Raw genomic sequence first — 27,943 nt, forward strand, 5'->3', positions numbered from 1 at the left:
ATTTTTTCCAGCCTATGCAATAAATACTGACTTTTCCAAAGTGTAAATACACAGGTATAAGGTTGTAGAATGTAGCTGAATCTCATTAATATACACCAAGTGCATTAATATGCTCACTACAGAACACATAGCTTTTAACAAACAGATACTAACCAGCTTGCTTCTTTGTATCTTCAGCGTTAGAGTTGGATGTAGCATGAGGGGTGCTCTGCGGCTCTCTGTCTGGACTCGGCACAGGTATGAACATGCTTGCTGGTAGTGCTTCAGTTGTCGTCACCTGGAAAAACAATTGTAAAGGAATGAGCAAACAGGTGAGGTGATGTCATCTCTTAGTTTAAACGACTACATGAAAGAATACTGACATAAACAAGAGGATACACAAAGACGTTACTTAGCTACTTACATATATACATATACATTCTCCAGTCCCCCACATATATCCATGACAGAAGAAAGGCTACTTTTGTGTGATCCCTCAAGAAATGAGATAGATTTCTTGAGTACTAGTGTTTTTGTTTGCTAATTACTTAACAAAACACAGTACGTACTAATAAAGTAGAAAGATGAACCTAGCTTCCCCCTGGTCTCAGAGGGTTATGGTCAATCATGAGTAACTGATTGCACAACATCTGTTTATTCTTGCTGCTCTTCCCTAACTTAGCTCATATTTCGCCCTCTGATTGCCCCTCTTCACCCCCAAACCTGACACTTCATTAAACATTCTCATTAAACAGGTCACCACTGAGCAATATTCCATAGAGTTTAATTTAGTAATAAGACTCTACCTTTGTTAGCCTTTTTTCAATTATCTTTACAAGCAGAGTAATAATCTTCCGTCTACGAGTTGCATTTCAGTTTACATCACCTCTCCCATTTTTCCTTCTGCGTTGCCTCTATATTAAGACTTTTTATTGGTAGTTCTTTCAAGTAATACCAATTAAAGGTGCCTTGCATAAGGGACACGAAAGAGGAAAGGGATCTTGCATATTGCTGGGCCCCAAGTATAAATGTTGGTCTATACACAGAACATATTCTGTATGCTTTCTAATTACTGCTCTAATAACAGTGAGAACACAACTGAAAGTACCGTAGCATGTCATATAACCTCTGGGTGAGATCGAAATAGAGCAGAATCTGCCCTGAAGCAACAGGATTTTTGAGGTCTGGTGTAATCCTTTATATCCCAAAGTCAAACACTATATGACAACTGTGGTCACACATTTACCAGAAGACATCCACACATTCCCGTCTTTGTTTGTGTTACCTCTTTATTTCTTAAAAATGAAACATAGAAAATTAGTGCAACCAGCATAGAAACGCTTAAAAAATTTACATTACAAATTTGACTGTTTCTAGACAACTGCTTCATTAGGCGATTAGAAGCAAGAGCAGAGTATCCCAAGGTCACTTTTAATTTGGACAGCCTAATTGCCAAACATAGTTCAAAATGGCTATCATCCAGTCAGACTCCGAATTAATGAAGCACAATTATTTTCATTACCCCTATCTTCCACAGACAGAAAATGAGACATAAAATCAGAGAGGGAGGATTGGAGGAGTATGTATATATTATACATATAGTTTTATATCTATCATCTCTTTACATCCATCCATCCATCCATCCATTCATCCATCCATCCACTGAATGTCAGGGAAAAGCATTACAGACGTGCAAAAGAAAGGAAATTAACTGAAAGGAAAGGAAAGACGATAAGTGGGCGAATGGATGAAGGTTGTTAGAGTGAATGCATCATTATGCATGCTTGGCAAGAAATAAAAGTCACCTATTTCAAAATTAATCAGGCTCCTCTCAGTAGACATGTGAAAAAGATAAAGTACCTTTCTATCTGCATTCACTAGTTATAAAAAGGTGCTGGCTTTAATGTGTGTTATATTACCTCTGTTCTATCTCTTCTTGTAGTGGTTCAGTACATTACTACCTCTATAAAAGAAATAAATACTGCCGTCTACCATACTAATGTGCTTGCCATTTACTTTCTGGATGGGAGATGAAGATGGTTAGGCAGCAGACAGAGCAATGTTTTATTCGCTGATTGTCCAGCAAGCTATTTAGCTTCACAAGATAGAAGAGAAAAAAGGTTTGCTCAGTGATTTACATAAAAACGGGGATAATAAAATTTTATTTCTCCTTGATGAGCATTAAAAGATGCGAGGAATTTTTTTGCATAGGTACAAAAGTAAGTACCAGTGCACTGCGGCAGGTAAAGATTTCAGGGCTCATGGTACAAACCAGCCAAATCTTTCCCTGATAATACTGAGAGTGCACACTTGCGTTTAAAAAAACAAAACAAAACAAAAACAACAACAAAAAAAAGAACTCCATAAGCTGTAATTTAGTCAGATTAGTGGTGAATAACAACATTTCAGTTGGTTTTATTAAAATTTCATGAAGTGGTTTGACTGTTCATTATATTTTGATTAAGCAGTGTCACATTTGTTTCACCACAAATTGTAAAAGGCCTTGTTTTGACTGGCACGCAGGTGATCATAGACATGGCAATAATGTAAGTGAACTAATAAATGAACTGGGAGCTAAGAGACCCGCTCATCTTGAAATGATTAAAAAACACAAAAACCGATTACAAGCTCCCCTCCCCAGATGACTTTGATTAGAAGAGAGCTGGAAAAGCCTTTCTGATTATGGGTACATTAAGACAATGAAGAAGAAAAGAAAAAAAAAAGAGAAAGAAGAAAAGTATGCATCTTAAAAGGTTTGATGATTTGCAGCAAGCCAATGGGATTGCCTGTAGCCATTACACAATTAACAGCATTCTTTGTGTTGACTGAGTGCTCGCAATTTAGAGCAGTGAGGGCAAGAATGACACAGATACAGAGGCATTTCAGTGGAAGGGGATTCATTAGCAGTGAGTTGCTATTCTTTTCGACAATAATGAATCCTTACCACAGTCCTTCACCTTACACACTGCTTTTCCCCTGACTGGCCATAATATAAGTAGGTAGCAATACTCTCGACCTAGAGCTTTGATTAGCGGTTGCTTTCTTGCCTTCACCACTAAGTATAAAAGAATTTGGAGATAATAACACTCCGAGAGATTGGTCTGTGTGGATAGAAAACTGGAATAAAACTAGGTGCTATACATGCAAAAAAGCTTGTGAAAGTTGGAAGGACATTTTTTTTTCATCCACTTATTTTTCTCAGCTGCTGTAGTAAACTTGTATGCTAATGCTATGGCAGAGCTAAATGCTAAATGACCAGAGTAATAAAAATACTCCTATAGTCAAGCTAATGAATGGCACCCTAACAAAAGAGAAGCCAATTTCAATATACCTGGAAAAATAAAGATTATTGAAATAAGGAGAGACTGCTGTGTCCAACCACATGCAAAATACACCGAATACAGAACTCACTGTGGCAATGAGCTTATCAACGCAATCGGGTGCCACGCTGTGGAGATGTGTGAGGTGAAACTGCAGGTGGATCTTGTTGTTGAGCATGTCCTGGCACAATGGGCAACGTAACATGGGCTGGACAGAGTGCTGTGTCATCACGTGCATTCTGAGGCGATTCAGATCCGTGTTGGTAAACTTGCAGTACGGGCACTGGTACATCTGGGTGAAAGTAAAGACAGAACAGAGGAGGAGAGACAGGGAGGCGAGAGGAGAGGAAACACAGATCCACAAAGAGTTAATGGGGTGAAATGGGTGCACTGATCATGGTGGGCCTGCTTGAAGAGAAGCGGTGGATCAGGGATAGAGTGGGGGCCTCTTCCCTGAAGCAGGCAGATCCCTCTGATCACAGACAAGTGTGTAATACCAAGCACCGCTGAGTCCTGGCACCCACTTCAAAGTGCTCTCATCTGTCAAATACTATATTGATTTTCCACCTTATACACAATTAGCAGCGCAACTGCAGCAGGAAGCCTAATATAATTTTGAGTATATTTGAAAAGAAGATTTCTGCATAATATAAAAAAGGTCGGTGAGATAACCAACTGAAAATTATTAGTATATTTTTGTACTTTTTTTTAAAATGATGTGCAAGTTTTAGACTTTTAATAAGGGCTTGGTAATTAAGGATGATATAACCTTTAGCAAGAAACCTCTAATTCAAAGTCTGGAAAATAGTTTTATGAACATCTGAGGGCATCAATATTCACAAAATACTGTGGTGTGGAACTCTCACCTGCTCCGCAGCACCCTTCTCAGCTGTCCTGGGTCGTTTCGAGGAGAGTGGGCTATCTGAGGCCTCTGACCGTGAAGAGGGCCTTTTGGAAGGAATTGGGGAACCTGACTGGTGCCGTTCCAAGTGGCCGGACAAAGCTGAAGAGAGACACATTCACAAAGACACACGCAAACAAGGAGGAGAGTTTTTAATTATAATATAAGTGCATTTAATGGTAAATGAGCAGAGGGGTTGTTGTTACAACAAAAATTATTCACATTTTGTCTTCCAAATCTGCTGCTGCTGAGCGATAAATGTCTGCTTCACTGTTGGCTTGTAAGAATATTATACAACACTGGAAAGTGCTAATAAAAATATTAGCTTTCTGCAGGTTGCAGATTTAGGTTTCATACCCCCACAATTTCAGTCCATATGAAGTTCAACACCTGAGACAAGACATACAAAGTCTTTCTTCCAGAGAGAGAAGGCTGATGATCCAAACCAGTATTAAACTACACTAAACATTGACTCTTTCCGTGATTACCCTTCAGTCCATGAGAACTCGTGTGCAACATACATGCGACTGTCAAATTTGACGCAATGCAAAATATATATTACAGTATGATTTTTGTTATATGGCATTCATATTGCAATATTTGGATGGTGAAAAAACAAGTGCAACATGGAAATAACATGTTTATCTTTTTTGGCTCATACTTTTTGTGCTTTCATAGACAAACTGCATAGAGAGAGCTGAGAGGGGAGTTTTAATTCAGGTACCTATCCATTAAGTCACAGTTTTGCCTCAAAAGAAAATGTATTTAAGGAGTGATCACACCGTTTTATGGAAGATTTCAATCAAGCAAAGCCGGGAAATCTTATCAGCTGTTTAGTTCCAATAAGATTTTTTGTATTTCTGCTACCAAATGTCTTCAGCGCATTGTAGGTTGCGCGATTAGTCTGTGACAAAGAGGAAAATGGAGCAGCAACATGGGAAAACCTTTTCTTAAAGCATTGACAAAATCCTGACACTACGCCCAAAGTTCGGATGCACAAGATAACAAGCTCTCATTTAACAAAAAAGCTTTCAAAGATAAAAACAAACAAACAAACAAAAAACCCGCCGCTAGATACAATGACGGCATGAGACTGATGATTAGTCATACCTAAGTATGTTTACAAGATAAAACTACACTTTGGTGCTCACAAAATGTGCTACAGCCATTCTAAATTGGTTGGCAATTCTTCTTACTGCATTCTTTGGATTTACTTTGAATGTTGGTTCAAAGTTGGCTTGTTGGTTGTTTTGGAAATGCCTCCGAGCCAAACACAAAGACAGTAACAACAGACAGTAAATTGTTCCGAACTGCATTACCAAGTCTACAATGCATTTATCGGGACTGTGTTAAGAGCAAAGCAAACACTACTGCAAGTGGCGACAGGCATCCGCTTTCCTCCTCTTTTAAAGTGCTGCCATCTCCACGGTGCTATTGCCCTTTTTTTCCCCCTCAACAAAAATAGGTCCAAACAGTCTGGCCAAAACATCCTTAAGGCGCAATAAAAATGTCTGTTTGTATTGTATGTTTTTATGTATTATATGTTTTTGGATTGTTACGTGTTGGTGTGTGGAAATGTCATGTGATCTCCACTGCAATCCTATCTATCCATATATAAACTTTGAATGCAAACAACGCTAATATCACCAAAATACAATTTCTGTAGAGCAAGGCCTCACACAACATCGCCTGCAAACCACTTTAGACTACTCCACTTCATGAAGGAAAGGAGAAACTGGTGGTGCACAGAGAGTCAGGACTGTAGTTGAGCAGTTTAGCGTGGGCTCAGAAAGGAGCTAAATCCACATAGAGCCTGTATAATGGGAGCTGCAGTGGCACCCCACTTTGTCACCAGTGGAAAGAATTCATGGTAAAAGTATTGGAGTTGTCTCGCTGAACCCCTAACAAGCCCATAAAGAGTTAAATTTGCCCTGATTTGTACAGTCCTGGAAGGGCAAATTGAGAACAGAGGGCATTGGTAGGGGAGGGTCGGTTTGGCAGGGGGTCAGGTTAAGCAGGGCTGACCACGCTCCTGCTCCAGACATTAAAATGTCAGCTCCAATCAGGATGAGGGCAGTTGAGCTGATTACCCAGTGGGGGACCTGGTTTTGGCCAGAGCAGGCTGCAAGATCTCTCAGAGACACCGGGATCAGCAAAGGAGACCCTATTAGGGTCCAGTCACAGTCAATCCTATTAAACACATCCGCCAATAAACAAAGGGAATGTTAAACAAAAGGAACCTCCCATTCCCTGACATTAACCTCTCAGTCATGGCACTGTCCTCACCAATTCATCCTCAACTCCACTTCAGTCCACTCCTACTTCCCCTGAACTCATCTCTTGAGGAGAAAAAAAGAAGAAGAAAAGAAGATCATCTCCGGTCACCTTCACATTTCAATTGTCTATATCTTTGGCAAACCCACTGGCACTACATTTTAAATAAGCATATAAATATTTTTTTTAAAAACTGTCTTTTGTACTATTTTCAGTTAAAATAAACCTTTTTGCACAGCACCCCAACATTTTAGGAAATGGCTTCATAATTTTATTTAACAGTAATACTTTTTCCTTAAGGACACACAGCTATCTATAATTCCTACAGCACTGCATGCCATATTTTATAAACACAATTTCTGCACTAATACAATAGGCAGCTCCTTGGCATTCCACCATAATTTTCATACGTCAAGGTAACTTTTCTCATGGACAGATAACGAAACATATCAAAACAACTCTTACAATTTATATAATAATGTAATTGAAATTCCCAAATAATTACCCAACTTCTTTAACTGAGGGAGAGTTATAAAGTGTGGAAAAAAGAACCCTCACGTGAACATTAAGAACAGTTAACTTAGCAGCAAAGCACATACATACAGTACAGCAAGTAAGCAGGGACAAAGTATCACGCATCCATCCCCCTCTTATCATTAAGAGGACAAACATAACTAAGTCAATTCCACTTTCACATTGCTTTCATTCATTTCTCAATTAGCACCGGAGTGGTGAAACAAGTGGCAGTTTATGTTGAAAGCACAGCCGCTTTCTAGTTCAGGTGCTTTATGTTCACGAGTGTGTAAAAGTGAGAGCAGGACAGATGGAGGGCAGGGGAGGCTTACTGTGATGCAGTTTCTCGTCACGGCCAGTTAGGACTCCATAAATCAATAGCATTCTCTTAAGACTAGTACACCCCAACACCTTCACCGGCACCGTGACTAACATCCAACTACTGTATCAGATTTTTTTCTCTTCAAGGGTGATGAAAAAAAATGACCGAAACATTGACAAACTAGTATGAAATAGAGATAAAACTTTTTGTTTTTGGTCATGTACAGTCTGACATGTTAGATTGGACACTGTTGTCCGAAGCTCACACATGTGACACACATATCTGCAGTGTGAACAGGTGATCTGAACTAATGACCGAAACATTGCCTCCCGATGGAGCATTTACAGTCCATGGTGAGATATGTTACTGATGTCAGAAGGAGCTGGCAGTTGAAGGTAAAGTCTAGTGTTACTTTGTGGTATTAAAATAGTAGGTGTAAGAGCACAGAAAAAAACTCCCAACTAAATTGCCATCTAGGATAATACTGCAGTCATTACAAAAAGTCAGTCGTGGAGTTACATCTTCATTACTGGGCCCTCTGTCTTGTGGTGGAACTTCTAAAAGCTTTAAAAAGCTTTAAAAGCTCCTAAAACTACAGCGTGTTTATGCAACCTCAGCGTTCGTTCAGATCATCAGTGTCCATCCTGTTCACACAGAGAAAACCGGAGTGTCCACGTCTGCCAGTGACCCTTTAACTGCCGAGGGTCTGCCTGCCAACCTGACCTCTTCTGCCCAGTCTCTAGGCACAGTGCCCCCATCCGCAGCAAACGTCTTCTGACAGATACATGGAGTGGGCTTTTGTCTGAAAGCACAAAAGCCAGAGCAAGAGTGGAGAAAAAAAACTAAGAGTCAATTAGGTGATTATTAATTCATACCCCTTTTCCGTAAACCAGAGGCTTTTGTGCTGTCGAGTCCCGTAAGTGAATTGGACTTTGGCACCTTGTCTTTCCCCCATAGCTGGACTGTATTATTCAAGCAGCAAAGGGGCTGTCAGCACACTACACCAGTCTCAGGAGCAATCACAGCCTTGTTGTGCTTTCAAGGGGGAAAAAAAAAAAGATGGCTGCCGGACAGAGTGACTGACACAGCACAGACTAAATTAACCACAACAGGTCATCTGCCATTGAATTCTTGCAGGAGTGCAATCACAGCTGCCATTAATCTTTGTCCTTGTGAAAGGTTATCCATATTCTAAAATGTGAGTTACAGTAAACGGTATGTAAGGATGTCGGAGACAGGAAAAATGTTTCTTGTGTTTAGGAGAGGAACTCTCCTCCTACAGAATGAGACGAGCTCCTCATCATGTCTAGAGCCTCTCTCATTACCATAGCTTCTCTCTCACCATCAGTTTTAGGCAGCAGTTATAAAAAACATAGCCTATTATCCATTCTGCCCATGCCAACAAGGTCATATAACTTTACTGTCACTTTGCCCGGAACAGCCAGAGTCTGCCAATCATTTTAAACTTAAGCTCAGTCGACAATTTCCTCACTACAGTGAAACTCAATGATTCTTGCCGAACACCGTTTCTCCTGATCCCCAGCACCCAGAAACCTTTCACCTTCACAGTGCTGGGACCTTCATGCACCCGCAGCTCTCTGCCTCTTGCACCGCAGAAAATCCTCACCTCTATTCCCTCAGCAAGTTGGCCATTAATATGGAGATGATTCAACTCCCCATGCTACAAGTCATTTTCTTTCACCGCTATGCAAACAATACCTGAATATTGTCTTTTCTCTTTCCCCATTTCTATCCTGGTTTTTTAATCTACGGCCCCCGTCAGAGCACAGAGCAATAAAGGGCAGTGTTCCATCTCACCTTATATTTCCAAGATAATTATTCTGCATTAATAAAAAAAAAAAAGAGAGGGAGAGCGAGAGAGAGAGAGAGGGACCTTTGACAAAAAACCTGACATTGGGGCTACACCTGGATTTATATATAAAACCATTCTTCATTTACAAAACAAAACAAAGTCCCTCTTATAACAAACTGTATAAGAAGGAGTGAGAATAGCATGCGTTGTGCCGTCTAAATTGAGATGCTAATTAGCGGCGGCTCTTTTCATCTATAGACCACTGCACAACTGGATGACGAGTTGTTCACCTTTAAATGACACAGTACTGCTTGGCTATTAGACAGCCTGTGGTAAAACTCATAAACACTGAGCTTTCAGGGAGGTGGCTCACAAACAAGGACAATTTATGGCTTATTATCTTCAAAGACAAAAGGAATTATAATTTCAGGGATGACAAACACTGAAAGGATGTGCTATGAATATGTAAACATTTCCGCTGCTCTGTCTCCTGATTTCTCATGCTACTCAAGGTTTAAAAGCAATAACAAATCACCACCGCACTGAACGTCTCACAGTTTGGAGTAACAATAACATAAACGTGAGTAATTTGATTGCAACTAACCATAAGGCTGCAATTTCAACTTTCAACCGCAGCCAGCATTAAGTCTATGTGTTTCCAGTGTTATTTGGGAAACAATTCATAACGTTTAGCATGTCTGTTTGTGAGGCAGCAACAGCACAAGACTAACAGTATTATATGGAGCTCAATAAAAAGAACAGAAGAAAAAAAAAAAAGAGCAGACTGCAATGCCACAGTGCCGCGTCTAGGGGATGCTAATCATCTAGTTCATTATACAGATCAAATGCAGCAGCCTCGGTGCAGAACACAACATCTGCTTCCCTTACGCACAGCAGAGCTGAGTGCACACGCACATGCTGCACATTTACATAAAAACAGGTGGATGCGGAGCCCAAAACACACACAGATTCACGCACTTACAAATGCATATTACAGGAAACTCTAGCGGCTTAGTCTTTGTTTTGACAGATTTCACAGGTTTAATGTCAATGTTTAACTGAGAATGCTTGAGCAATTTTTTTTAACACATATGTGAGAAAACTGGCTGGAGAAGCATTAAGGATCAAGAAAACCTGACACAGGATTGGCACATGCTACAGAGAAAGCCACAAACTAATGTCTGAGTTGCTTTCTAGTCGAGTAAATAGGTTTTGGGGCATCATGAAGTGATAAAAATACCGTGACTATTTGTACAGATGTAGTGTAAAAACAGTGTGCGAAAGTTCAAATCGGTAGGAACTTGTATGTAACCTTTAATTAATGCTCCAATAAACTGTGTCAAAATCACTCTCTGCACTCTTTGTTAAGAGAAATAAAGAATTTAGAAGAATGTCTGCAAATACTTACAGATTCAAGATTTCATTCACCACTTGTTAAAAATGATGAAAAAGCATGAAAGTTTGAGGAAAACATATATATATATATATACACAGCTGAAATAAATAGTTTTTTTTACCCCTTGCCTTCACCACCTTGCTCCAGCTCCTATAAACTTTTTTAAGCGCAGATATAAAGAATAAAATATTATCAAGCAGATTTTTTTTTCAAAGACTGTCCCAGAATTGACAGAATTATATATTTTTCTACCCCTCTCACCTTCCCTCAAACACACACACACACACATACTTTGACACAGCCCTTCCCATACATTTATGTTAAATTTGTCAAACCACATTGTGCCCAAGTCTGCCGGTGTATTAACACCACCCAATCCCCACCCTGCACCCACCTTCATGCTCTCTTCATCTTTCCGTCTCCCCTATACTTGCCACCCTCCTGCCCTGCTGCATTCCTATACATTCAGCTGCTGCATAAATACACCACCTGCTTTAATGAAGGTAAGGATTCCATTCCTATGCAGAAGCTCTTTCCTTTAGCTTGTGCTGTCTCAGCTAGGTGAAGAAAATGTGGAGAGTCAGAGAGGAAAGAGGCTCATGGCTATTCATTTATACATATTTCATACCTGGCATTAAAAATGACCCTCTGAATTACTAATCATGCCAGATGATTCAGTTGCAGCTGGCACCAATGTGAACATCATGTTGAAATATATATATATATATATATATTTCTTATTAATGTATTAATTGGATTTACTTGTAAATGTGCATTATTTCTGTGCACGATCAACAGTCAGCTGTTTAATCATTAAAAGTTGCCCCATGTATTCAGAGTTTGCGAGCATATGGCATTTACATATGTCTGAGTGCCTTCACATGCACACATATGAATTATCTCTGCAATAAATAAATAAATAAAACACCAGAATAATGAAGGCATCTTTCAAGAGATGACATGCCGAATGCATATGCATTTTACAAAGGCTTCTGATGTACCTCTAAATGATTTTAATGAATACTGAGGAGCTGTGGAACAAGAAAGAAAAAATAAGATTGACAGAGGCTTTAAAAAGGAGGAAGCCTTTTTTCTGTGCTCGCTAATGCCGTCTGTCTGACAGTGACTGTCATTTGTAAGGGAACAATGTTGTGCTCTGTTCCAACAGCTACATGACAACGATGAGAAGAAATACTTCAGTAGTTCTAATGATGGACTTTAGAAACAGCTCAGCTTCAGAGAGTGGGAGACTGAGCACCTTTCATATAAATAACAGGTTGGCCAAGATGCTCATACGCCGTATTTTAACATATACACCCCTTGCGTACGCGCTGCACAACATTTTCAGGCAATCACCAGCCCAAACAAGAGCTCCAATGTTTACCAAATGGATTCTGAGGTCTTCCTCACGCCCCCCCCCCCCCCCCCCCCACCCCAACAAGATAGGTTTGCACACGCTTTGAATGGGCATTGTATTCATCAATCACAAAAAGTTTGAAGCACAAAAAGAGACCCTTCCATTAAACTACAGCTGTCTACCTTTTGCTGACAACACAGCCTTGAACCCAGCATCCCAATCTACCCACCCACCTTTTCACTGACATCAAACAGAACCTCAGACCTGGTTCCATAATGCAATGCTATTTTTAACTAAGCGTTTCTAATAAGCTGCTGGGAAGCTGTAAATTTTTCATATGCAAGCACATATTTCCTTTGTGAAAACACAGAAACACACTTATTTGGTGATTAGCGACTGACAGAGGGGAGGAAAGGAACTGAATATGCTTGTATCAAATTGCATGCCTTTCAAAAAGGAGGAATCCTAATGCGAGGAGTCGTCTTCCTGTGCACCACAGGTATGAGTGAATTATTAATCGGCCAGCTCATTTTAATGCTTTTTAAAGTGCTTTATTTTGATGTGCTAAAACATACTTTTAGCCATATTCAGTCAGGCATGCATATCATTATTTCTTCCATCAAAGAAGAGTGTCGCCCTTTCAAAGAGCACAAACAACTCAGCCTCATTTAAAATAGAAGTTCGAATATCAAAGACATTTTACAAAGCCTGGGCTTCAAACACTGTGATGAGTTTTTTTTTCTTTTTTTCTTCTTTTTTTTGCTGCACCTTATAAAAACTTAGGTATGCAAAAGGTCTGAATTGTTTTCCAGCTTTTAACCTGACTAGTGTAAATCAAAACATCCTGCAGTAACACAAGAAGTTAGACAAGTGAAAAGCATCTATCCAAGCCCGTTACTGCTCAGTGTCACGATTATGAGAAATCTCTCTACTCAATAGGAAATGTCTTGACTGCCAGCCTTGTTTTCCGAACACAGACAAGTGAAATAAACTGGGCATAAAAAAGAAAACTCGGGCCATCTTTTTTCCTTCTCAGAAACCAGAGCAGAATCAGTAAACAGAGCTTTTCATATATAATTAGATCCAGTGATGCACATACAGAACGCGCTGTGGGGGGGTGTAGTTTTACATTAAGCTTGTTCGTCATTAAACTTGTGTTTGAGACAGTTTTTCGTTCATTTTCTTATTTCAACCAATCTAATTCCACACACGCTCCAAGTGTCATTAATTCAGCACCTATAGCAGTGCATTCAGTACAACTACAGTAACTTTCAGCAGTAAACTATTTCTTCCAGTTGCAGCGCAAAAAAAAAAAAAAAAAAATCACAACTGCTACAAGAACATAAACTTCTGTTATGAGTGCTATCATCTGTTATGGTCAATAATCTGTCAAAATAATATAGTGCTTCCCAGAAATCCCTCCAACTATCCCACAAGTTCTACATGATGGAAAGTTTAGGGTTCAATGCTGTTTTCAGTATACGGCATGATCACCGGTGGTCCAACTAAATAAATTAGGTAAGTAAATAAAAGCACATGCATTATCGTGAACTGTATTTACACGAGTAATGCCCTCTGATGTGAAAACATTTGCTATAGTAGAACATCCAATGCATCTTGAAAAGTTTACAGCAGATAAATGCAACCTGCCCTTATCAGAGAGTGCTGAGGCTCAAAGCTCCTCCCCTCACACTAAACCCAACCCCCTGCTTAGGAGCCAGCACCTATCAATAAAGAGGACCAGAGATAAAACCATCCTGATCTGATAAGGGAAAACACAGGTAAGTGGTGTCAATGTTCTTCTGTGTGTACAGCAAATTTGAGAAGGGGGCAGTGCTATTCAAGTGTATGTGTGTGCGTGTGTGCACATGGCACACTGGGAATTACACATGCAGGCCCTGCTCTTCACATCACCCACTGATCAAAGACAAAACATGGGTCACATGTTACCTGAACTTATTACTTAAATTGACAGCTTATTCTAACTGTAGCTGATGAGATGCCTGGGAACATGCAGCATGAAAGAGCAGCCTTTGAAAACTAGATTAGGGAGTTTTGAGAGTATTTTCAATGCTTAGAAAGGCTTTGAAACCTTTGTTAAAATATGTTTAATTTAATTTGGCAAAAGGCATGTTGCTTAGCAATGTTCAGCTGCATGGCCACGTGAATCATGTGAGTAGTAGTCCCTAAATGTGTGTAAATATGAGCCTTACCTGTCCCTTTGGTGAGCTCCTTCTCCCCCCCACTTTCTCTGTCTTTGGTTTGGTCCTCCTGGTCTGTGGTGGTCTCACTAGCAGCCTCCACATCCTCGCTCAGCTCTCCTGAAGGGGGAGGGAGAACGGGATATGTAAATCACCACGCCATCAGAATTGGTGGAAGCACTTAAAGGGGCGGTAGCGTTTTTTTTCTATAGGAGCTTGCAACAATTACATTTGCTGACACACAGTTGCAAGGCTAGCAGACAAAGAGGGCAGAATCTGCTTTCTGTCCTGTGCTGTCTGATTATCTCTGTTAAAAAATAATTCCAACTTGAATAAAAAAAAAAATCTGAGCTGAATTATAAGGAGGGAGGAAAGTCGAATATCCACTTTCTTTTTATTGCTATTGTTGTGTGTATGTATTCAAAACAAAAGACATAAGGAAAATTCTCTGTGTTTAATGTGTAGATAAAACTAAAAGCAAGCACATGGGTGCAAATGGCCAGATGGAAAAATAATTGAGCAGTATAGTTCAAGAAAAAGACCCCCATTTGCTTCCTCTCATAACGCACACACACGCACGCGCGCGCTGCAATCTGTTAGGTTACTTACCAATACAAACCTCATTTCACTTCTGCTATCCCACTATAGCAAATAAAATAAATCATAAATATTTAAAACTTTCAAAGCCACAATTCATTTTATTTTTAAGCCAAGTCAAAGGCAGAAATCCCCTGTAACCACCTTAAAAGCCTCAGCTCGATATATCAGGCCATTTAGAGCATCGAAGTCCAAACAATGGATATCCAATAACGCCATTTGTAAGTAACACACAGAGGAAAAGATAGCAAAAACAGATAATAAAAAGGGCATCAATCTTGTTTATTTCCCTCCAGTGCCCCCTGAACATCCCCTTTGCCTGTTAAGTTTGTTTAAAAGTAGTGTGACTTGCATGGAATAGCATTGATTTGACAACAGTAAACTAGGCCGCAGTCAATAGGCCCTATCAGTTATTATACAAGTCAGCTAATTCTCAGCAAATGTACTTAAATGCTCTTTTGAAAATGCTTTCATGCATAGGTCTCTACTCTATGAGCTATTGATATATTGACAAAGCTACAACAGCTACTGAAATATCCTGTTCAAGTATTCAGCCCTGCAGTCATCACACATCTAATCTAAGCTCACCACATGAGTACCCACAGCCAAAACCATTTTTATGACAGTACATTTTCCCTAACACTCACTGTTTAGCCTGTTAGTTATGAAACAGAGCCTATGTTGTATGTACAACAGGTACATTTCTCAAACTCAAACTATGTATCATTATTACAGACACACTTAATAACCATACATCTCTAAACCATGTGGCTGTTCCTTTACTGATGACAATGACACATAAATAAAATAGATCTTAATTTATTCTGCTGAATGGGTTTTAAAATTCCTTATGCAAATAAGTCATATTTATAACTGGAAAATACATTAGAAAAAAATTATCGTTTTGTTATATGACACTTTTTTTTTTTTTGGATAGTGGATAGAGCTTTTGCCACTTTTCTTCATCGCGTATTTATATTTATCGCCATTTTTTACGGTTCTCTTAAGTATACACTATAGCTACGAAACCATAAGGGGGTGCTTATATCAACTGTGATATTTTATTATTCTAAGCACAAATGCACAGTTAAGAATAAGCTTTTATTTAATCAAAATCAGCTGCAAAAAAACCCCTCAAAACAACAACAAAAAAGTTGCATTACTGTGTTTCTATTATGTTTCCAAGTGACTCTATGAATGCCTTCCCGAACTGGTGAGCTGGATCTTAAATTTTCCCAAAAAACCCAGAGAGTCCCAAAATCCTATAACTCCTACCTGCATAAATCTCTACAACAGTCTGAGAATTAGGATACTGTACAGCTGCATAGGTGCTCAGATTACAAAATAATCCCCAGGTAAATTTTTTTCACCTTTAAAAACGGGGCAAGGTGTCATTTCTTAGCTATGTGACACTTGTAGTGATACTAATTCCCCACCTACACATTAATACACACTTTGTGCTTAAACATTTCTCTGATAGGCAGCCAGCATTCTAATGCTAAGCTTCTCTGTAACCGCCCCACCTACTCCCAACTTCCTGCACACATGCTATACATGAGCACGCTGGTACTGATTTTATTTTCCTTTTCCCCACTCATGTTTTTCACACTTTCTTTTTAGATGTTTAATGATCATATCACTTTTGGCACACAGAACACATTTATAATTTATGCAGAAATGCAGACATTTAATTCCAGGAGTACCGTTACATCTTTAAGTGGCAAATGGCTTTGCCCATTTCTCATCTCATCTACAACTAGTATTACAGAATGATTAAAGCTGGGGCCAGCTATAATTAATGAAAGGTCACGAGTGGCCTAAGAGTAGGATGCAAATGGAAGAGACACTAAAACTGTAGCCATAGATTAACTCAGAAAATAGATTAGGAGAAACACTCAAAGCTATGGCAGCAGGCCATTTCTAACCCAAATCTGAGAGATGTAAAGGACAATAGCCTGAAGGTTGTCTTCTAATTAATTGTCTTCATTAACCATCCTAATACAATGATATGAAACAGTTCCATTAATCTAATCATGCAAGCTGAAAAAACCCATTGCCGACACAGAGATTACACTCATCTGTTCTGAGCATGAAAAATATCAGCTTTGCTCTCCCAGTCACTCAGTGGGGACAATTCATGGGCTCCCTCACAGACAGACAGACGCACGCACACACTCCTACATTGTGTAGGTGCTTAGCGGTCTTCCTCTCTTGTGTTTTGCCAGTGAGTGCAGAGGCTTAATCAGACCCATAGGTGTCACTCTATACAAGCTGGGCGAGAGCAACTTGCTCACACACACATTAATGAGGTGAGGGGAGGGTGGTGGTGGGGGGATAGGGGCCGAGCAGCAACAGACAGAAACACATGGGGAAGGGGAAAGGGAAGAAATATGTGGAGATGACAAAAGCAGATGCTATGCAAAAGCTGTCTGGTGAAGATGAGACACTGAAAATGGCAAGATTACCTTCAGATGAGAGAGAGCAGCCTTCCTTTTCCCCTGAAGAGCAGTGATTAGACTAATGCTAATCAGACTGACAAGCACAAACGGCCTAATAAATAATTGATGGTAACCACTGCACTTTCCAGTATTTCTTCCCAGACTGTGGAGAAGAGCAGCACGAAGTAATAATAGTCACTCTAGATATCTTTCACTAGGTCAGGCTCCTCCTCCATCCTCGGCCTCAGCAGAATATAATGCTGTGATGATAACTGCCTTTCTTAAAGTACAGAATTCCAGTCCTACCTGAGAACGGCTCCAGTGTTCCTCAAACAGCAGTGACAGTCTGCTCATTTTTAGTTGCATATATAGCATCTCAGTCACTCCACTGTCTTATTTATCTCGCTTGGGTTTCGTAAGTCATGGAGCACCAGCGCGGGGGCAGAGCTCAGCTTCTCCCTCTCCCCGGCTCTCGAGTACTGGGAGCGAGGGCTGAGCTGCGCTTCTCTCTGGGCTCTTGTGTGGAGCCGTGCGTCTAAGCTCTCATTACTCTCATTATGATTATTGAGGCTGTTGTTATCATTTTAACCAGGTGTCACAGGACTGCACTGTAAATCAGAGAGGTGTGCTTCCCCCGCTTTATCCAGAGCCGGACAGCTTCCTTTTCTTTAGCGCTGCACTGTCGGATAAAAAGCAATCTTATTTCACACTTCAGAGACTCTATCTTTCTCCCCTTCTCCTTCTTTTAAAAATCCCCCTCATGCTCCCCAGCATCCCTTGCACCCCTTCCTCATATCAAAGTTAGCCTGACTCTGGACTAGAGGGCGCAAAATGAAAGTGACAGGAGGGTACCATGGGACAATGAGACACAGGACTCATGCTGAGGGCTTTCATGCATTGTCCGCTCCTCATATCAGCACCTCTGTGCCCCATACGCAAGACACCACCCCCCACCCACCCCAAAAAGCACAACACACAGGAAAACACTCCCACCCCTCGTAACTCCCCTCAACACATACTCACAGAAGCTCTGAAGCTACACCTCATAAAACCACAACTGAGCAAAACATGCCCACAACACTGTCAGACACAAGCGGGGCTTTTGCTCATGAACGACCAATAAACCACAACACGGTACTATCAGTAACCATAATGGCCTCTGCACTACAATACATAGGGCTTAATTAAAATGTGGACACATGCAATACTGGAAAAAAAACTACTGCTTTTTAAGTGAGTTGCAAGATATTCTTACTGATTTCTGTGTAGTATTTCAGTTGTAATGAGTCATATAGACCTCAGTTATGAAATGCATTTAAAATTTAGCCATGTATTCAAAAAATAGATCAGTGTACCAAAATATACAATAATCCACGAAAGAATCAATGTAGTAAAATCCAGAAACTACACCAAGCACTGCGCACAAAATGAAAGCTCATCTGTCCCTGCACCCTTCTCACTCATGCTCTTACTCCTCCTCTCCCACACACTTTCCTTTTCACATGGAAGCAAGAGTAAGCTAGCTGGTCAGAGTTACATGTTAGATTCCTGACCTGTCTATGGGGGGGGGGGGGGGGGGGGGGGGGGGGGGAAGAGACTCGCTGGCCTCTCTCCCTGCTGGCCCTGCTGTGACCTCGGGATCTAAATGTGAATGAATACTTTGTGTCTCCAAAGGGCTGACGGCAGGAAGAAGAAGGGCTGTGGTGGGGGGTAGCAGAAAGGAGGAGCGATGGAGGAGGGGTACATCGGTAGCTAACAACTAAAGAAACTTTAAACAGCAAGTTAATCACAAACAGGAGTGACAGTTCATACTGCCTTCCGGCTATATCACAGCAACCCCTCCTACATCCTTCCAGAACTTCCCTAGTACATACTCATCAAAACAGCCCATAAGTCCTCCACGGAGCATTTTATCTGACCCACCCCCAAACCCCTGCGTTTCAAACTCCCGGGCCATTTTCAGGTAATCAGGTCATGGTTTTTTGAAAGTGTTTTCTAACAGAAAAAAAAGAACAGAAAAATGCACGAAAAGGCTCAAAATTTGCTTTTTGTGCTTTCGGTATGAAAGTAAATTAGGAAATGTTATTGAGACCACGTAATGTATTAAATATTTTCCCTAAAGTGTTATCTCACGGGAAATCATACTAATTAGAAGTTCTTCTCATGATAATGGCATGTTTAGATACATTACAAATAAAGTGGATAAAGTGAGTGCTGCTCTACTTCTTTTCTCTTTGTGTTTTTCTTGAGTGATGAAGGAGAATAGGATCTGGGTTAATGTGGGTACACAGGGACTGAGCATTCAGGGACTGCTCACTCTTCTGCCCCATCTGACACCCACACACACCACTGGGTTCCTTGAATGCCCAAAATGATGGTTACTAACCAACACATATTATGTCCACAATGGAAGATGCAGGCTGTACTTTTCCCCGCTAGGACAGAGGGCTAAAAGCCTGGATAGGGGGCAAAAGCATCACTGGGCTGTGCTCTTCCATCTACTCTGCCTCAGGGACAATGTCCTGCACAAAGAGTTACTCTGCCTAGCTGCGACTGCCACCCCCCACCATGCATTTATGCATATCGTCTTCCACCGCTGCCTCCTCTTAAATCAGCCTCCTTTTTATTAATGCATCTTTTTTTCTTTTTCCTCCAGCTCACACCACAATGCCTTCACCTATTTGCAGCTATTCAAAAGGACCCAACAGAACCGGGGTGGGTTGATGCGGAGTGTGGGGGTGGCTGAAGGGTTGCCTTAAATAAAGAAAGGGTGGGGGGGGGGGGGGGAGCATCACCTCTGTCATGAAGGGCAATCACATCAACTCTGAAATATTCACCAGTGGCTTGGAAAATGCGATGGTACAGTTATGACAGGCGAACAGGCGACTCCCCCACTCAAGCCCGCAGTCCCCCGCCCCTTTCTCCATCAGGGCGGAAGCATGGTGGACACTCTGAATATGTATAACCCGGAAAATGTATTGATTTTTCATTTGGCAAAAAGGGACACAAAAATCACATAACCTGAAACTGTCACAGCTCTTTTGTTCATAGCTCATCTCTCCTGATGTTTGGCTTTTGCCACAAACTCTCTTTAATTACCAGGTACAGTGAGCTTCAGAGCCATTCTCCACAGAGACACAGCCACATACAGCCTGCTGGGCTTAACAAGACAGCCCACATCTATTATATATGACATACACCCAGCAGCTTTTGTTTCATATCTGACTAATAAGCGTGCTGCATATGACTATACCCACAGTTTGTTTTGTTATTATACACAAGATACAGTGCAAAAACCTTGGAAATTAAAAAATATTGTGTGCCACATTAAAAATAGCACGTTCATATTAAAAGCTAGCAACGGTTAGTCCCAGCATTTATTTGATGTGCTTTTCTGAAGCACCTCTGCTTAACACGAAATTCTATTATCGATCTAAGTTTTCCCAGGTAACGGGCAGGTGCTTGTATGTTTGTCTGAGTGCACGCACTTGTGTTTGTGTGTCCATTAACAGGTACTTATCTGTTTATCTCTCCTTTTAGGCACTGCAGACCGGTACAGTGGACTGTCTGAAAAAGATCTCTGTCTGTCGATTTATCGAATGCACCATTTGCATATCTTTGTAGTGCTTCCATCTGCCTGTGGACTGTTCTGTGGAGGTATTAGCTCAGAAAATCAATGTTGCCATGGTTGGATGTATGTAGCCCCTACCACGGCGCGTGTTAGGAGTCCGGCTCACAGCTCCCACATGGGTCCTATTTACATGAGTCCTGCCGACAGAGGCTTTCCTGCTAGTTCTTCAATCTTTGGAAACTTAAAGTACACAAACACAGCATGCCCCTCTAGAGTGGGCTGGTTCGCCATTCCTCCTCTGTGGTCATTCTGCCTCCCTGTCTCCAACCACCGCCCTGGGCTTGACCGTCTGTTTGTTTATGAAAGCGTGCGCAGAGATAAAACAGAATCTGACAAGGTTATGAATACCAATTTTGCTAATCAATTTTATTTAAAATATAAAATATAGGCCATCATTGATGTGTGTTTGCTCTCAAAGGCTTTAACGGCCTGCTAAGTTCAGATCTTTCATGATAGTTGATAAGGGGAGGGTGGTGTGCTGGAGTTTTATCCTACTATTTATTACACTTACTTTTATTTATTACATCATGCAGCTGTACAGATATACATGGGACACCGTGTAGGGGGCTTAGCATTGATCTATATTTCTCAACTAGCGATTACAGTGAATACACAGGGTAACTTGTTCTCTCGAAAACCACCCAGCTGGTTGCTCAAAGCTAATTGCTAAAGAAAACCAATGATTACGCTGCGCAGGCACTTTAAAACATCCACAAGAGTGCGATCACTTATTGAAAAAAGCTTTCCCTACCTCTATCCATTCAGTTTCTAATACAAATCAAACATAGGGAGCTTTCTTTCACCATTTGTCTTTCTTTCTATTCCTCTTTGCATAGCCCATCCATTACTTTCACATGAAATATGAAAAGGCAATATCCTCTCTGTGTTTGTACTGAAGCATAATGCAATTGTGTTGTCATTTATAGGAAATAATCACAAACCTCTCTTTCATTTTCCAGTTCAAATAACCATGAAAAATTAGCCTTCAATGTCAGGGAGGACAACAAAGGGATGCACACAGACTATTGCTTCACCACCGCGCTTGACATTTCTCCTTAATAGGAAAACGGGTGGTTGTTCCTATCTTTTTCCCCCAATCTTTTTCTGCCTCTTTTTTTTAACCTAATTAAAAAGTTCTGCACTCACATCTTTGTAAATCATTCCTACGTCTTTATTCAGCGTGCAGTGAGTCTTTATGTTAGAGTTTGAGGGTAAGAAAACTCCAGTCCTTGCACACTGCACCCTGCTCATTAGCACCCAAAACCCTGTCTGTTAATGGCTACTGTTGAAGGGAGATGTCGCCAGACAACCACTACGGGGCCTAGGTCGCCGTGACTACCGTCCAGCAGCCTGAGAGATAAATAATTCAAGAGCTATCAGACTCCCTGGCAGCAGAGAAGTCCCAAAAACACACACTCAGGACACAGCGTGTAAAGGCCTTCCTAACTGATCAGCATTTAGCCCTTACAAATGATGTACAACTAGATTCCTGCACAAGACCCCACACAATTAGCCTTAGCTGTAGTCTAAGGATCCTTTTAATTTAGAGAAATCTTTATTTTTAGTGTGTGCAGCAAAGTAACGGTAATTGCTTTCTATATTACTGCCATTAAATGCTTAATAGGCAGGTTGTTTTCCACTGCAATTATGTGCAAAATTATCTACCAACTTTGCAGTACAATGATGGGAGATGCATTTCTTTCCTCTGCTTGTAGCACTAGGTAATACGAGAGTGCATGTTAATCTTGGAAGCTGTATTGCACATACAGAAAATGCTGCAAGTAATAAACCTTCTATGTCGATATTGTATATGCGATTAGCAATTATCGCACAGAAAATTTTCATATGGTTATTTCTCAGTACAAAGTGAAACTGCTCAGTCCTATTACACGGGTAATGCACCTTCCAACGAGTTATGCGACTTTTCTCTTAAAATACTCGATGCCAACGTGTTCTGCTCCTGTGAGACGAGGATAAATGAAGGCTCTATAAACTGTACTATAGACTAGACAACAAAATCATAGCGTTGTGTCTATTCAAATGCTTTGTTATGACTCATATGATTTTCCTAACATAAGGTATTATCCTTATTTGCATACTTTAAAAACAGGATTTCATCTGGCTTGTGAAGCATATAATGAAATTTCCCCTCAAAAGCATAATGAGAAAGACTCATCTTGTGCAATTAGTTGCTTCTTTATGCACCTCCTGTAATGTATTAATTTATTAATCACATAATGCAGGCAAGATTCTTTATTTATTTGAATATGAACACACCTTACAGCCTTAATTACAAAACACAACTGTGGCCAGCTGATGAGATGCAATGTACCAACTCAACCATCATTTAAGCTACTCGTCCTTCTAATCTTACTGTAAGTTTAGCTCACATTAATCTGTTTCTGTTTAGTAAGCCAAACAGCTTTAGGCTTTCAATTTTATCTGAAATTCAAAAACGCTTTGGAATGACACTTGACAGAACAGGCCTACACAGTTTTCCTTGGAAGGAAGGCTTCTTTACTGTAAAGTTTATTCAAATGACTGCTGCTGCTACTGGTTCGGTTTGAATGTATCCTTTCTGAGAGGGTCAGATGGTCTGTGTTCCTAACTGCATTACTACACTATATATTCATCTGAACAGAAACACAATTTGCATGGGTGTGTTTGCGTGCGCTTATTCATTACATATGCAAAGTTGGAATGGCTGATTCTTCATGAACATGCAATAGCACTGAGAAAGTGGGCTGAGAGCTCCTAGAAGGGTGGATCTGTGCTGCCCGCTGTGCTGCTCTCCAGAGAAGGAGACTTGGAGTGATTACAGTCAAACACTGCTACTCAGTTATCTTTGGCTCAGCCACAGGAGAGCGAGAAGACGAGACAGGAAAGAGGGAAAAAAATTAAACTGATGATGTGGCTAAAACATGGGCCAGCTGTTCTAAAATGACCAGAGTGACTAGTAGTGTCTGATGCTTTTCTTTTAACATGCTAAAAAAGAAAAGCCGCAACACCCCAGCAGCAAACTGAGGCCAAATGATGTTTAGGATGTGCGCTGTCAGACTGACCATAGCCTACAAGACAGTTCTTTACCAAATACTGTCACAGATCAGTCATTTTAAATGTCCTTGGATTGTGAATTGGAGAGTTAAATGGCTTTCCATAGTATCTATACCTGCTATCAGCCAGCTTCGTCAATATTCAAGTTTGACAAATACTTAGATGACACAATATTGCATAAAGTCAGGATCTAAATGGGAATCCACAGAGGAAGCAATTCACTCATCACGCACCGCTTTTCATCTGACAGCTGGTCGCTAGTGGACATTGCAGACTCCGTTTGCTTAGATAACCCGGTAATGTATTTACCACACTGTCATATGTCACTCAACAGTATCTGGTGCTCTCATTGACAGTCACTCTCCTCGAAGTTGTCAAAAAGTTTAACTCTGGACTCGCCCACCAGGCAGCGAGCCTGTCCTCACTTGAAGTCGCTGAATGTCATTTCTATGAATGACTTTCTATGATTTCTGGTTGGCAGATCACTTCTGCTCACTTCCTGTGTGGGTGCCCCTTAAAGATCACAGAGCGGCATTTGTAAAACATCGGGTTTCCCTACCCGCCTCCTCCGCAGCGTAACGCTGACTCTGCATATAACTATGGAAATGAGAAGGTCTGTTGTGGGTCTGTGTGAGTCTCTAGCCTCTTAAGGCATAGTCAGGGATTAATAACCTCTTCACTATAGAGACCTGGCCTGCTGCTAAATTGATACTGTGCTATACCACATCTTGCATTTCTATTGTATGCATGTGTGGTTGTTAGTGTTGCACTTGTTTTTATAATGGGTGCTGTTATTGTCCTCGCTGCAGAAGACTCTTCTCACTCATTAGCTGGAGGTTGGAGAGTTAGGGGTTATAGCCCAATAAGGTACAAAATTAATTATTCATCTCAGTTGTTGGCGTTTGGGTGCAGCTATGGAGCCTAAAGCTGGGACTCTAACTAGCAGAGGTCTGCCTCTGGAGGACTGCTGGAATAAACAAGTGAAAGAATTTTATGCCGTGGGTGTCAGTTACTGGGAGAAAGCAAACACTAATCACCAAACTAATCATTAAAACAAGCTCCCTACAATAATATGGTTCTCTGTGGATTTGTGGTTCCTCTCCTGTGTACTGATCCAGCTCCTAAAGCTCCATCATGTCCGCAGTCTACATCCTGCTTCAGGCTTTTGAATGGGCCTAGATAAAGCCCCTTCCTTTTTATTCAGCCATGGCTTCTGCTGGCCCCTGCCAGGAGTCAGGACCAGTGGCCTCCTGAGAAGGCTGTGATAAGAATTCATTTCTTCCTATTATGTGCCCTTGTCCACTGCCTCAGTTCATCAGTTCAGTGCAACCAAGTCAATGAAAGGGCCTGTAATGAAGCAATCAGATGCAGCCTGGTTCTCTGGGCCCAGCACTCCATTCTCAGCTCCCAGACTCTAGCTCCCAGTGCAGGGTGTGGGTTGGGGGCGATCACGAGGAGAGAATGGACATAAACTGCATGGAAGCATTAATTCAAGACCTTGTCTTTCATAGACTGGAGAATAAGCTGCTCTCACATGTGCTTCACACCAGGTCTGCAGTCTCCCGTGGGTTTAGGGAATCATCCGGTTTTAAGGAGCTCCATTAGTTTAACCAAGCTTCAATATCGCCACAAAACCAGCCAGTCAGGTTTCTGTGGGATTGTATGCTTAATTTACCCGCGAAGGTGGTTTGACGGAAATCTCTTTCTTCATCTTCCTCCATTTGCATCAAACCCTTTTTATTCCATTGTCTCCACTCCCTTCCCTTCTCTCCTGCCTCCACCTCTTAACATCTCCTCAACATGTGGAAACTATTATGGGGAGTTTGGGAGAGGAATGCATGTGTTGAATCTTAATCGGTGCCTTAAAGTAGGAGATTCTGGGTCTCCTTTGTCTTGTAATGTTGTGAAAGTTTCATTTCAAATTAAAAGGGGCCTTTTTGATCTACCTAATATTGTTTTCTCTCCCTTTAGGGGCAGGAAATGGTTTGTGTTATCTTTGATCAGCCTGCCTTCCCAATTCTCTCTCTTACATACACACACACACATGTATACAGTACAAACACACACATATTTTATAGGCTGTTTTATGGAGTGGTCAGGGTTCAACAATAGGTTGCCAAGTCTCCAAAAATACATCTAACAGAGTACACAAACAGACTGTAAACTTTAGTGGCAACAATGGTACTTAAAAGTTGCTAACACATTTAAAGTCAGACTTTTTTTGATGTTTGTATTGGATTTTATATTGCCTAAAATATAAGGGGGGGATGCCTAAATACCTCACTTTCGCCCCTTCATGTATACCTCCTCTTCCTCCCTCTACAGTTCACCTGCTGCCAGCTTTGGCAGAAAAACCCTGCCGCTGGATTCTACCTGACAAGAGCTTCTTAACAAGCAGCAGTCATTAACCTCAGGAGCAGGCAGCTGCCATGTGATGTAGTGCACTCGGCCTGCTGCAGAAGGGCCCTATTGATCCCAGACATACTTGGTGCCTTCCTGGATGTTTATAATCAATATGCAAATGGCCTGCGGCATTGATTCAATATTAATTTTCAATTAGGGAATTCTCGGGGGGTCCTCAGGGGTCAATACAGAACCATTCAGAGGAAAGGCTTGAGCAAGTTGCAGGCATTGACGTTCCTCTACCCAAGACAACTTACTTACTGTTTATTTACCCTGCCCTGCTGTAAGTCCCGATTAAGGCTTCAGATAATAGGCAGAGAGACAGATGGGCCTTTCCGCACTTCTGCAACACCCATTACATAAACAGGATTTTAGTCTAAAGGGCTTGTCCCAACTAATAAGTCATCATTTCACACTTAGTTCTCCTTCTTGTTTTGTTAAATCACTTTAGGTAGTTTCAATTTATGTGTTCATAAAAGTAAACAAGTGCTGTGAATACAGACATTACACATGCAGTATACAACTCTCACACTTTGATTTTACTTATTTAATATATAACAAATCACAAGCTAAAGTGACTGTTTAGTCCTAGGCACAGCTAGCATTTTTTTGGATACCCCCCATAATTAATTGATGCCAGATGTAGCAGCCATGTAATGCTTAGTGAGTGAAAATCATTTACTGTAAATGAGTAATAGAAGGCATTTCAGCATGAATGACCTGTTCAACACTTTGATGTTTTTAAAGTCAGACTTTTCCAACCACTATACTTTTTCTTTTTATTCCTGAACAATAACCACGCAGTAAAATGTACAAAAACGTGTTTCATTTATGCCAGATAAATATAAGATTAATTCAATGATGAGCAAAGAATGAGGTATGGCATTCCAGGTAGGAAAAATCTTACTTTATAACTCAAAAAATATTGATTTGTAAGACTGCTGCTTATATTTATGTACAGAGTCTGCGTATTTCAGAGAGAGCTGCAGTTTGTTATTTCACTCTTTGTCTTGCTCTTTGTAACCATGAAGAAAATCAGGCTTTTGTTGCCATTTACATGCAATACAGACAAATTCTATATTGTGTGTACGTGCATTACTCTACGTGCGCACGCACACACAGTTAGACAGTTAATAGTTGCACAATTTTGTAGTTGCTGGCCAATGGATGAGTCATAAAACACCAGTATCGGCTAATTCTTTGAATGTCTGAAGAGGCATCTGAAATGTTACTCTGACTCTGAACACCTTTGTTTACAGTACAGACTACAGAAAACCTAGAGATTTACAGTTGCGTATTCAAGACATGAAAAGTACAACAGGCTGTGTGTTTTAGTTCTGTTCATCTTTAGATGAAGAAATGCCCAAGTTGTAAGAAACATCCTGTTAATTCCAAAGGTTATGAAACTTTTTTTCTTTCAAAAAGGCTCAAAGATTCAGCTGTTGAATGTCCATATAAAGAAACAAGACGTGATGGATAAAGTAAGAACACTATCTTAGCTGGTGCCATAACGTCAAAGAAAAGACGACAAAAAAGGTTAAGTAAATTTTCTGAACTAAACATAATGTTTAAAATATTTTAGATTTATTTGATAGCCTCTTGAAAGACCGCACAATTATTATTTTTTCTATGGCCTGTGAAAATTCTGGGACAGCCTTACAGCCAAAGAACAGTAAAGACTGCATGATAATATTGCCAAGAGTATGACAGAGATAACCTGGTTGGACAATTTGGTGTTCTTTCC

The 27,943-nt window shown here is 40.7% G+C and overlaps 1 protein-coding gene across 9 annotated transcripts in view; it reads right to left on the reverse strand.

Moving 5' to 3' along the window:
• zfhx3b (zinc finger homeobox 3b) overlaps positions 1-27,943 on the reverse strand; it is a 287,490-nt gene that overhangs the window by 13,921 nt on the left and 245,626 nt on the right. For 8 of the 9 annotated variants that reach the window (XM_085162826.1, XM_085162793.1, XM_085162766.1 and 5 more), the window contains 4 exons: positions 14,089-14,196; positions 4,166-4,302; positions 3,391-3,591; positions 154-277 (listed from right to left, as the gene is read on the reverse strand). In XM_085162826.1, the coding sequence (XP_085018952.1) occupies positions 154-277; positions 3,391-3,591; positions 4,166-4,302; positions 14,089-14,196 (570 nt within the window). The remainder of the gene's footprint in view (positions 1-153; positions 278-3,390; positions 3,592-4,165; positions 4,303-14,088; positions 14,197-27,943) is intronic. The other variant, XM_085162836.1, reaches the window with a different exon arrangement.

This window comes from Neolamprologus multifasciatus, chromosome 1, assembly GCF_963576455.1.
Source record: "Neolamprologus multifasciatus chromosome 1, fNeoMul1.2, whole genome shotgun sequence".
NCBI classification, from domain to species: Eukaryota; Metazoa; Chordata; class Actinopteri; order Cichliformes; family Cichlidae; genus Neolamprologus; species Neolamprologus multifasciatus.